The sequence below is a fragment of the Pristiophorus japonicus genome, chromosome 12 (genome assembly GCF_044704955.1).
Source record: "Pristiophorus japonicus isolate sPriJap1 chromosome 12, sPriJap1.hap1, whole genome shotgun sequence".
NCBI classification, from domain to species: Eukaryota; Metazoa; Chordata; class Chondrichthyes; family Pristiophoridae; genus Pristiophorus; species Pristiophorus japonicus.
In genome coordinates this window covers 174604215-174616865 of record NC_091988.1, presented here as the reverse complement: position 1 = coordinate 174616865, position 12651 = coordinate 174604215, and the positions used below count along the sequence as shown (strand labels likewise).

General features: G+C 44.3%; 1 protein-coding gene across 2 annotated transcripts in view; it reads right to left on the bottom strand.

Moving 5' to 3' along the window:
- Positions 1–2354: 2354 nt before the first annotated feature.
- The window catches only part of LOC139277061 (protein LKAAEAR1-like), a 44318-nt gene continuing 34021 nt past the window's right edge, over positions 2355–12651 (bottom strand). The window contains exons 5-6 of one of the 2 annotated variants that reach the window (XR_011596029.1): positions 7356–7538; positions 6512–7140 (exon numbers count right to left, since the gene is read on the bottom strand). Coding sequence is in view for 1 of the 2 variants with exons in the window: in XM_070895074.1 (XP_070751175.1) it covers positions 2626–2688 (63 nt within the window). In the remaining variant the exon portion in view is untranslated. Of the gene's footprint in view, positions 2689–6511; positions 7141–7355; positions 7539–12651 lie in introns of those variants that run through there. The other variant, XM_070895074.1, reaches the window with a different exon arrangement.

Here is a 12651-nt window from a genome sequence, read left to right as displayed (position 1 = left end):
CTGGGCCTTTATTCACTGGAGTTTAGAAGAATGAGTGGGGATCTGACGGGATGGACAGGTTAGATGAGGGAAGAATGTTCCCAATGTTGGGGAAGTCCAAAACCAGGGGACACAGTCTAAGGATAAGGGGTAGGCCATTTAGGACTGAGATGAGGAGAAACTTCTTCACTCAGAGAGTTGTTAACCTGTGGAATTCCCTGCCGCAGAGAGTTGTTGATGCCAGTTCATTGGATATATTCAAGAGGGAGTTAGATATGGCTCTTACGGTTAAGGGGATCAAGGGCTATGGAGAGAAAGCAGGAAAGGGGTACTGAAGGAATGATCAGCCATGACCTTATTGAATGGTGGTGCAAGCTCGAAGAGCCGAATGGCCTACTCCTGCACCTATTTTTCTATGTTTCTATGTTTCTAGGACCTCTTCCTGCACTGAAGCCAGATCCTGGCAGTGGGAGGCACTTGCCCTTTCAGCCACCTCTGCTTCACCCTGTTAAAACTTCCTCAATTAAAACTCCCAGGGAGAAATTGTGGAGCAGCCTTTCTGTTCATCCTTGATGCCAGAAAGTGTTTTCCTGCACTATAAAAGTAGTTTGAACATTGAAAATTAAAGCAGAGAGTGTAACCTTCCTTTAAGAGGTGCATCCCCGTTTTAAATATATTCGGGAGTCACACTGGAAATTGTATGCAGCAGGGGAGGAAGGGTGGGCGAGCTGTCTGATTCTGCAGGTAATCATGAGGGTAGCCTGCCCATGACATTCTGTAGATCACATGCTCAGCAGCCCATGGGGGCTTCCTACCCGTCTGCACGCTTAGAGTTAAAATCAGGGCTAATGTCTGTTGATTCCCCTAATAGTTTAATGCAGAAGAGCACCATGTTATGCAATACTAAGCCATACAGAGCAGCAGCTCCAAAGTTTATTTCCTAATCAGTGGTACATTTTCTGATCAGAGCTGCAGTATTTGGGTGCTACAGCTCTCCTCAGCACTCCTGGGCAAAGAGGAAAATCAGCTACAGTTCTCTTTCCTAATCACTGTACATAAAGTGTATGCATTTTCTGAACAAAACGTCAGTCAACACCAAGTGAGCTCAACCATGGAGAATGACAGTGATGTCAGAGCATCTGATGAGCTATATTTGAGGATCGATTGCTTGAAGTGAAGCATATGGTTTTTCTTGTCAATCCACAAACTGATAAAATTGATAGCACTTCCAGAGTTCAGTATTCCAGGTTGGAGCAATATAGCTTTTAAAACTGATGTCACCTCAGTACTTTGGAATAACGTAGAAATCAAATATGTCATAAATTTATACCCAGGGAATATATTCCTGCTTTTAATAAATTGAAGGAAAGTCTTGGGATGACAATTTTGAGATTTCTGCAAAGTATTTTGTGAAAACAACTTACCACAACCTTGCACTCCAAAACAGTCTGAGTCTTTGAACTGAATAAACAAGCAGTAAATTTACATTGAATTACTACCACCTGGACGATAAATACATTTACTATACATAAATATTTGGATTGAGGAGAGGAAATTGTTGAGCGGTGGGCAGGGGAAAGTGTTGTGAGGTGCTATTGAGAGAAGTGAAAAAATTAGAAGTGTATTCACCCTAGCTATCCTTGTGTGGCTATTAAAGATTACGACCCTCCCCAGCAACTTGCTTTCCTGGAGGCAACTCTGGTCGACTACCTTTACCAAATCTGGCGAGCTGCATTCGGATGCCTGTTTAGCGTCCAGCAGTTCGCCCGCCAAATTTAAATGAGACTGTAGCCTCAAAATTACGGAGGCAACTTCACCACCAAAAAGTGAAAATCTACCCAGGCCTACATTGCAAATACTGCACCGCCTTGGATGTGAGCAAATATTGACCAGTCTTGGTTTTCAGAACTTTAATGCCTTGAAATTACACTGCAAAATTAATAACAATTTTGCATGAAATTTCTCTGTCTGTTATTTCAACAATGACGCTTATCTCATTTCGTGAAATAGTGGATAGAAGAATATCATATCCATGTAGTAGGATGGTTATGAAGAATACTTGTACAATTTCAATTACAATTGTTTTTCCATTAGATGTATTTTGATACTAATAAAAGTCATATTTTTAAATCAATCATCTGAGGATCTAAACGTTTTGATTAGAATTAAAAATTACAACAAGTTTTCCAACTTTTTGAATTCTTTGAATTGGGACCTAAAGCATGAGTATTATGAAATAAATCTTATGCAAACTTTATTCTAGATTGAGAATAGAAAGAGATGGAATGAAACTGTAAGCAAATTAACTGTTAACTCACAAAGATGATTTCACCAGATTTTCAAAGTCTTATTAATTTTTAATTGTATTAGGCACATTAGATAATGTACAAAGGTGAATTTTTTTAACATTAAATCTAAATCCAATTAAAAATTCATAATACTGAGTTTCTACTGATTTTGAACTCTGTTGATACTTAATTACATTTTATTAATGTATTTGTGCACTGCATTGTTCCTTATATAGAAATGTTGCATTAGGTTGTCATCAAGATGTACTGAGGTTTATTAAGGGTAACAATGTTACAAATGATGCTCCTAAAAGTGATGGCTCCATCAATTGGTACAAATGTTATGACACATTGCCTATTACATGCTTCGATTTATGGTCAGTCCTGCTTCATCGTTCATGATTTCTTCCACTCTTCTTCTCTGTAAAACAATTATAGACATAGAAAAAATTGTCACAAGCATTGTGAAAAAGGATTACTTAATTCTAATGGTGAATCTTGGATGCAGTGACTCATGCAGATAAGTGGTAATATAGGGTACACAGACACACACACATGAGAGAGGACTAGGATGCACTCTCCTTTCACCATACATACACCATTCAGACATACGCGATAAAACTCTTCTCTCAGTTGAAATGAGATTAGATAGTCTTAACCCAGTTCCTCATAGTAGTATACCCATGGCCCCAAATTCTCATAATATAGCACTCCTGGCTGGCCTCCCTACTTCTGAGGTCATCCAAAACTCTGCCGCCCATATGCTAATTCACATTGAGTCCCATTCACCCGTTTTTCCTGTGCTTGCTGACTTACACCGATTCCCAGTTAAGCAACACCTTGATTTTAAAATTCTCATCCTTGTTTTCAAATCCCTCCATGGCTTCGCCCTCCTTATCTCTGTAATCTCCTTCAGCCCTAAAATTCCCGTAGACCTCTGCACTCTGCCTATTCTGGCCTTTTGAACATCTCTGATTTTACATTCTCCACCATTGGCGGTTGTGCCTTCAGTTGCCTAGGTCTTAAGCTCCGGAATTCCCTTCCTAAATCTTTCCATCTTTCCACTTCTCTTGTCTCCTTTAAGATACCCCTTAAAACCAACTCATTGACTAAGCTATTGGTCATCTGTCCTAATATCTTATGTGGCTCAGTCTAATTTTGTTTTTTTGATAACACTCCTGCGCCTTAGGAAGTTTTATTACATTAAATGCTTATTATATAGCACTCCTGGCCGGCCGCCCTAGTTCTATCCTCCATAAACCTGAGGTCATACAAAACTCTGCCGCCCATGTGCTAACTCACACCAAGTCCCACTCATCCATCTTCCTTGTGCTTGCTGACCTACACTAGCTCCCAGTTAAGGCACTATATAAATATAAGTTGTTTTTGTTATTAAACTAGAATTTTTACATGCAGAGGGAGTAAGTTATATGGTATAAGGCACAGTGCTTTCTCTCTGGTGTAGTTGGGATACAAATTTTGCGGGTGAGATTGATGTCTGGTTACACTGTACCAAATGGTGATTTTTGAACAATGACATAAAAGAATAGCTTGCTTGCACTGTTGTTCAGTGAGACAACGCCTGTGTGTTAAACATATGTACAAAACTATGCTCAGAGGACTTCAACTGCTGGTGAAATTTCCAGTGACTGATATTTCTAACAATTGTTCTTTTTGATCAATTTCAATGGAAAAACGTGCAGGTGGCTGCCTGAGGCTTTTAACACTGAAAGTTTAAACCCCCCCCCCATTATGAACAAGCTACAGATATACTGCAGGTGGCATGCGCCACTACCAGCATGGTACATGGGACCACCTTTGCCAAGCAGTGCTGCAACACTAGATTGATAAAATTATGCTTGTGCTACTGAGCAAAAAAGAATACATTTGTGTGACACAAGATCTATAGTACTAGGACAGGAGACACACAAGGGAAACATTTCCTATAGCAAAATTATAATCACATTCTTTGTAATCGTGTTTATAATTTTTGTACAAATAACAAACATGCAAAACCTTTTTACCAAGTATCCAACCTATGCCATTTCCTGGTCTGGAAAGGCTTGTTACTGATATATAGGGCTAGACTTTTGGCACATAATCACCCATTTAGCGCCCATATAAGCGCTGAGATTCAGTTTATCGGACATATTTGATGATAAATGGAAACTAGCGCCCGATTATCGCCCATTTATCGCCGGTGCAACTTTCGGCATACAGGAATGAGTTGAATCGGCTGGCCTATTTAAAAAAAAAATGATATCGCCACTCATGCAAGGCCCAGAATACTGTTTATAATCAAAACTGCCGCCCGATTGTCGCCCAAATTATCGACGATGCTACTTTCGGCATTTCGCCCATTTTGCACCAAATGATCGCTTGCCCAAAAAGACGCTCAAGAAAAGCTGCACTCACCTGACCTTAATCCGGCAGTATGGTCAATCAAAGGAAGTTTCAGAGGCTGCTTGAAGTGGATGAGAGCATTGAAGTAATTCTTGAGTGATTTTAGGGCATTTTTGAATCTTGCCAATCATCTAATCACTTTGTGGTTAATTTCCAGTTTATATTGTATTGAGGACAATTTAAGACGACAGATTAGGGCATTTATAGTGATTTATAATGATGGGGCCTGTAATTTCTCAACCAGTATTGATGACTACTCATAAGCTGTAAAATAGAGATGGGACAAGGTTCATTGAAGAGCATTATGTGCCCAATCAAAGAAGTAACAGACTGCTGAGGAGGAGAAGATGTTACACCCAACGCATTTACAGGGATAAGCGATCATTCCTGAACTTGTCCGATAACACTTGCGTTAGAAGGCTGCGCTTCCGAAGGAGGTCATCAGTGAGATATGCCAGCTCATCAAGGGAGATCTGCAGCCTATCAGCATCATCAGGACAGCACTGCCCGTTGAGGTTAAGCTTACTGTGGCACTTTCCTTCTAAGCATCAGGCTCCTTTCAGGCCTTAGCTGGCAACATTTGCTGCATCTCTCAGCACACCACACATTGCTGCATTCGATAGGTGACTGAAGCCCTTTACGCACACAGGATGGATTTTATAAACTTCTCTATGACCAGGGAGGCCAGAGTTAGAGGGCTTTGGGGTTCTTGAGAATAGCAAACTTCCCCAAGGTGCAGGGAGCAATAGACTGTACGCACATCGCCCTGTGAGCACCTTTACAGGATGCAGAGGTTTACTGTAACTGAAAGGGATTTCACTCCCTGAATGTGCAGCTCATTGTCGACCACAAGCAAATAATCATGGCAGTAAATGTAAATTTTCCAGGGAGCATCCATGATGCGCACATCTTGCGTGAGAGCACTGTCTCTGACCTGTTTAAGAGTCAGCCACAAAGTCACAGTTGGGGGATAAAGGATATGGCCTCGCCAGCGATCTCATGACCCCCCTGCGTAAGCTCCAGTTAGAAGCCGAGAAGTGCTACAATGAAAGCCATATGGCCACACGCAATATTGTCGAAAAGACAATTGGAGTTCTGAAGCAGCGCTTCAGATGCCTGGACCACTCAGGAGGCAACCTACAATACCACCCTGAGCAGGTCGCTGAGTTCATTGTGGTGTGCTGCATGTTGCATAATCTAGCTATCAGGAGAGGACCACCAATGCCAGATGGAACTGCTCGGGTCAGAAGAGAGGCAGAAGATAAGGAGGAGGAGGAGGAGCAGGAGGACGAGGACCTCGGCGAGGACAACCAGCCTGGCGATGAACCCATACCCCCACCCCCACCCCCAACACCACTGGAAAAGCCCCGTGGTAGTTACGCAGCTGCAAAACTGTTGCGTCAGTTGCTCATAAATGAACGCTTTGCATGGAGTCACATTGGTGATAGTTACAGTTGCGTTACGTTTCATCCTTGCCTGGCCTGGCCATTGTTTGGAACCCTTGTATTGATGTTTAACATTATGTTATTAGAAGACACTGCACAACAATTATAAAGTTCAATAAAAAATTTCAATAATTTAGCAAGTGTTGTAAAAATAAATGTTAAAAAACTGTAACAAACTATGTAACACCCATCTCCACCCCCCAACCCCACCTACAACAGTCAACAACATATTTCCAACAACTATAATTTTTAATTAACGATAACACCCTCCCACAATCCACAACATTCAACGAATTTTTAATAACAAAAATAGATTAGGCCCCACGCCCCTCCTACCTACCTCCCTCCTCTACCCTTACCCCTCATCTGAACTCCCCCGCCCTTTCCCACTTACGCTCCTAGTAACAGGACCAAGTTGTCTTCGATAGAGCACCTCGAGGGCTGCTGCTGTGAGTGGGGGGAGGGCAGTGACATTGGAAGATTGACTTCAGGGGGCTGAGGAGAAGACAAATCCGAAGAAACTTCTTCCGAGTCAGAAGCAACTGCTTCCTCCTGACCTGCATCTGTTGAACCTTGGGGTGCAGTGCTGTATCCCAAAACTATTGCCTGCCGCATGGCATCAACAGAGTCGGCCATTCGCCACGTTGCCACAACAATCTGCCCCGTGCCCTCCGAGATTCAACCAGATAGCGTGACAATGTTGCCAGTCAATCCACCAATTGTTTGGAGTAGCTCTCGACCAATGTCGACGCTTGCCCTCGACAGAGACACCATGTCCTCGTTCACATCTGACTGTCGCTGTGCATGCCTACCCCGCTGACCCAACCACTGTGGGGTCGGCATGGGCACTGGATGGCTTGGCCTCGATACTTCATCCGTTGAGGATGACATGGCCACAGGTACTACAGATGACCCTTCAGGCTCATCATCCTCCTCGTTGGTCGTATTTTGATCTTCCCCTGTGGTCAGCACGACCTGCAGTAATTGGGGTGATTCTCCAGGGGACTCCCGTTCCGACTGGGGAGCTGGAAAACATAATTGAGGTTAGTAGAAGAGAAGGGGAGACATGAGAATGCTTGCGCTGCGCAGGCAATTATACGAGGAGCAACACTACTGCAATAAATGAGAATGAGTTACATATAATTAACAGAAGAGTACAGAAACTGCATGCATCATTCATATATTATAATCAAATGGCATTAAATTACTTTAAATTACCACTGGTTTACACATTACTCACATGGTGCAACAACGGGATCTGCACCACCATGGGTGGCAGAATGATTATGCGTGCCCACTAAGGCTGCGGCACGCTCCTCGAGATTGGTCAAAGTGTGAAGGTCAGCAGGTCCTCCTCCGGTCCGCCTGATTCTTAGATATCTTCCTCTTGACAAGCGCATGCCTTAAGCTAATTGCCTAGGTACTATTATGGAAACACAACAGATATTGTAATCCACAATTAGTCACCCCACATGCTATTCATTGTTAACATTAACGTTATATGCTAATACGGTTTGTATCCAATGGATGCATGGTTATAACATCTACGTTCAGAGAAAATATTTAATAAGATCGTGTTTAGGAACTAAACTTGACACCAACCCTCTCGTGTACAATCCCCAGGAAAGGTCCCATCCATGGGCTGTGCCATTCGGCGCTAGAGGGGAGGGAGGTGGTTTATTGGAATCGACGGAGGTCCCCCAGCGGGAGGAATCAGGACCGCTGCTGAGCTCGGCAATGACAAGACTGTAATGGGAGGGGGCACAGTGTCCTTGAGCTGTGCTCGGAGACCTTCGTGTGGCCGGAGCTAATGTCCCAAAGTGTCCAACAATGAGCCAGGGCAGCTCTCCCCCAGTCCAGGCTGGGTCACTGTGTGACTGACAGCAGCTGGAGAGACTCACAGAGTCTGGGCAAAGCTGACCGGACCCCTCAGTGCTCAGTCGTGCCCCCATCCACCAACCTAACCAAAAAGGAGATGGTGTCCAAGTTGCTCACAGCACACAAGCAGCGATATAATTGAATAATTCTCCTTCTAAACTAAAATGGTAGAAATGCCGAATGTTTGCAGTCTGTCTGCTTCCAGTCATTTCTTTTGCCCCAATTTTCAATCAAAGCGTTTAAATAATAATTAATACTGTCGATTAAGTTTAAGGCATCTCAGCAACGTTAGAGTTAAAGGACGCAGGTTCCGACTGTAAGATTTTTAAATCTCTGGCATTAAATTTGACAGTGAGACAATTCTTTTAAAACAATTGGAACAGTTTATTAAAAAAAAACACACACACATGTTACAACAGATACAATGAGATTATAATAAAGAGTGACATACGTTACTTCCCTTTGGCTGGCTGGTTCAGGAGAGAGAGAAGAGTCTTTGGCTGAGTTCTTTATACCTCTCAAAAGCCATTGTCCCTCAGAGAGCCTCAGGATTGGGTCTTGGTTCCAGGGCAGTTCCTTATTGGTTCTCCTTACACATGTGGCTGTCTGGTCTGGCTCAGCCATCTCTTGATTAAATTAAATGTCTTTCCAATGCACAAGTCCCATGTGACAGCTCTGTGGGCTTCCATTTTGTTTCTTACAAAACTCAGCCCTTGCTGGCAAACTGTGAGCTTTCATTTTGTTTGAACACAAACAGGCCTTTCCGTATAACGTATACTTGTAACATTTATACATACACAGAATCAATAATCATTAATAAACTTAGTGGTGCCTCTCTGGGCGCGTTGCTCATCTGAGCACATATGCTGCATTGCCGTACACAGGACTCTGTCAGAGTTGATACCGGGCCACCACATGTGGGATCTGGCTATCGCTTTCATCATTACTATACCCGGGTGTGTGCTTTTGCGATCCGAGATGAACGTCTCCCTGCCCTTTTTTGGTAGCACGACGCGGTTACCCCACAACAGGCAGTCTGCCTGAATGGACAGCTCATCCTTTCACCGTTAGAACGGCTTGATTGGCTCTTGCATTTCAACGGGGATGCTGGCCCAGCTCCCATGTAGTACACAGTATTTTACTAGGGACAGCAGAGGATCTTGGCTGGTCCAAGTCCTAATCTGGTGGGCCGTGACAGGTGATTTATAATTTTCAAAATCTTCCATGACCATCAACAAGTCTGCGGGCTGTGCCACCATCAACAAGTTTGCAGGCTGCGCCATTTCCACCCCCGTGGTGGGCAATGGTAGCCGACTGAGAGCATCTGCACAGTTCTCGGTGCCTGGCCTGTGGCGGATGGTATAATTATACGCTGATAGCGCGAGTGCCCACCTTTGTATGCGGGCTGAGGCATTAGTATTTATCCCCTTGTTTTCAGCGAACAGGGATGCGAGGGGCTTGTGATCGGTTGCAACTTCCTCGCAATGTTAGCTTGTTGTAATACACACCTGACTCCGTACGACGACGCGTCACATGCTAGCACAAGTCTTTTATATGGGTTATACAATACAAGCAGCTTGTTGGAGCATAAAATGTTTCTGGCTTTCTCAAAAGCAATTACTTGTTTTTTTCCCCATACCCAGTTCTCACCTTTGCGCAATAACACATGTAGGGGCTCTAAAAGGATGCTTAACCCCGGTAGGGAGTTACCAAAATAGTTGAGGAATCCCAGGAACGACCACAGCTCCATGACGTTCTGTGGACAGGCCCGTTCCTGATAGCCTCTGTCTTGGCGTCTGTGGGCCGAATTCCGTCCGCCGCGATCTTTCTCCCCAAAAACTCCACTTCTGTTGCCATGAAGACGCATTTCAACCTCTTCAGCCGCAGCTCTACATGATCCAGTCGCTGGAGGACCTCCTCCAGGTTTTGTAGGTGCTCATCGGTGTTCCGACCCGTGACCAATATGTCGTCCTGAAAGACCACCATGTGTGGTACCGACTTGAGTAGGCTCTCCATGTTTCTCTGGAAGATCCCTGCAGCCGACCAAATTCCAAACGGGCATCCGTTGTAGATGAACAGTCCCTTGTGCGTGTTGATGCAGGTGAGGCCCTTCGAAGACTCCTCCAGCTCCTGCGTCATGTAGGCCGAAGTCATGTAGGCCGAGTTGGTGAACGTCTTGCCTCCTGCCAGCGTCGCAAATAGGTCATCTGCCTTAAGTAGCGGGTATTGGTCCTGTAGCGAGAAATGATTAATAGTTACTTTATAATCGCTGCAAATTTTGACCGTGCCATCACTTTTGAGCACTGGAACAATCGGGCTGGCCCATTCGCTGAATTCCAATGAGGAGATGATGCCCTCGCGTTGCAGCCTGTCCAGCTCGATTTCCACTCTCTCCCTCATCATGTGCAGTACCGCTTGCGCCTTGTGGTGAATGGGTCGTGCCTCTGGGACCAAGTGGATCTGTACCTTCGCCCCGGAAAAGTTTCCAATGCCTGGCTCAAAAAGGGAAGGAAATTTGTTAAGAACCTGGGTACATGAGGCCTCATCGACATGTGATAGTGCTCGGATGTCATCCCAGTTTCAGCAGATTTTGCCCAGCCAGCTCCTTCCAAGCAGTGTGGGGCCATTGCCCGGGACAATCCAGAGTGGCAGTTCGTGCACCGTGCCCTCGTAGGTGACCTTGACCATGGTGCTGCCCAGGACAGTGATAAGCTCTTTGGTGTACGTTCTCAGTTTCGTGTGGATGGGGCTCAGGGCTGGTCTGAATGCCTTGTTGCACCACAGTCTCTCAAACATCTTTCTACTCGTAGGTGACCTTGACCATGGTGCTGCCCAGGACAGTGATAAGCTCTTTGGTGTATGTTCTCAGTTTCGTGTGGATGGGGCTCAGGGCTGGTCTGAATGCCTTGTTGCACCACAGTCTCTCAAACATCTTTCTACTCATGATGGATTGGCTAGCGCCAGTGCGGTTCCATGGTTACGGGTAAGCCATTCAATTTTACATTTATCATTATAGGTGGACATTTCATCAAAAATGTGTGCACCCCGTGTTACTTCAGCATCTGCCTCTTCTATCTGAGGCTTGTAATTGCTTTGATCCACCATGGACCAATCTTCCTTGGGAAGGGAGGACCTTGAGATGATCACTATCACTAGGGAGGTAGTGCTGGACAGACTAATGGGACTGAAGGTAGACAAGTCCCCTGGTCCTGATGAAATGCATCCCAGGGTATTAAAAGAAATGGCGGAAGTTATAGCAGGTGCAATTGTTATAATCTACCAAAATTCTCTGGACTCTGGGGAGGTACCAGCGGATTGGAGAGCAGCTAATGTAACGCCTCTGTTTAAAAAAGGGGGCAGGCAAAAGGCAGGTAACTATAGGCCGGTTAGTTTAACATCTGTAGTGGGGAAAATGCTTGAAACTATCATTAAGGAAGAAATAGCGGGACATCTGGATAGGAATAGTGCAATCAAGCAGACGCAGCATGGATTCATGAAAGGGAAATCATGTTTAACTAACTTACTGGAATTCTTTGAGGATATAACGAGCATGGTGGATAGAGGTGTACCGATGGATGTGGGGTATTTAGATTTCCAAAAGGCATTCGATAAGGTGCCACACAAAAGGTTACTGCAGAAGATAAAGGTACGCGGAGTCAGAGGAAATGTATTAGCATGGATAGAGAATTGGCTGGGGAACAGAAAGCAGAGAGTCGGGATAAATGGGTCCTTTTCTGGTTAGAAATCAGTGGTTAGTGGTGTGCCACAGGGATCAGTACTGGGACCACAACTGTTTACAATATACATAGATGACCTAGAAGAGGGGACAGAGTGTAGTGCAACAAAATTTGCAGATGACACTAAGATTAGTGGGAAAGCGGGTTGTGTAGAGGACTCAGAGAGGCTGCAAGGAGATTTGGATAGGTTAAGCGAATGGGCTAAGGTTTGGCAGATGGAATACAATGTCAGAAAGTGTGAGGTCATCCACCTTGGGAAAAAAAAACAGTAAAAGGGAATATTATTTGAATGGGGATAAATTACAACATGCTGTGGTGCAGAGGGACCTGGGGGTCCTTGTGCATGAAACTCTTTTGAGTTTACCTGAAAATAAACATAAACATTAAAACCATGCCACCCGCCTGGGTGACACAGCAGACATTTTCAAGGCCCCTTTTTTTTTTCCTTTTTATTTATTTTTTTTTTTTGGGGCGCTAAAATCAAATTTTTCCAGTGCACCCTATAAAAGGGGAGGGGGACACTAAAAGTCCTTGTGCATGAATCCCAAAAGGTTAGTTTGCAGGTGCAGCAGGTAATCAGGAAGGCAAATGGAATGTTGGCCTTCATTGCGAAAGGGATGGAGTACAAAAGCAGGGAGGTGTTGCTGCAACTGTATAAGATATTGGTAAGGCCGCACCTGGAGTACTGCGTGCAGTTTTGGTCACCTTACTTAAGGAAGGATATACTAGCTTTGGAAGGGGTACAGAGACGATTCACTAGGCTGATTCGAGAAATGAAGGGATTACCTTATGATGATAGATTGAGTAGACTGGGTCTTTACTCCTTGGAGTTCAGAAGGATGAGGGGTGATCTTATAGAAACATTTAAAATTATGAAAGGGATAGACAAGATAGAGGCAGAGAGGTTGTTTCCATTTGTGG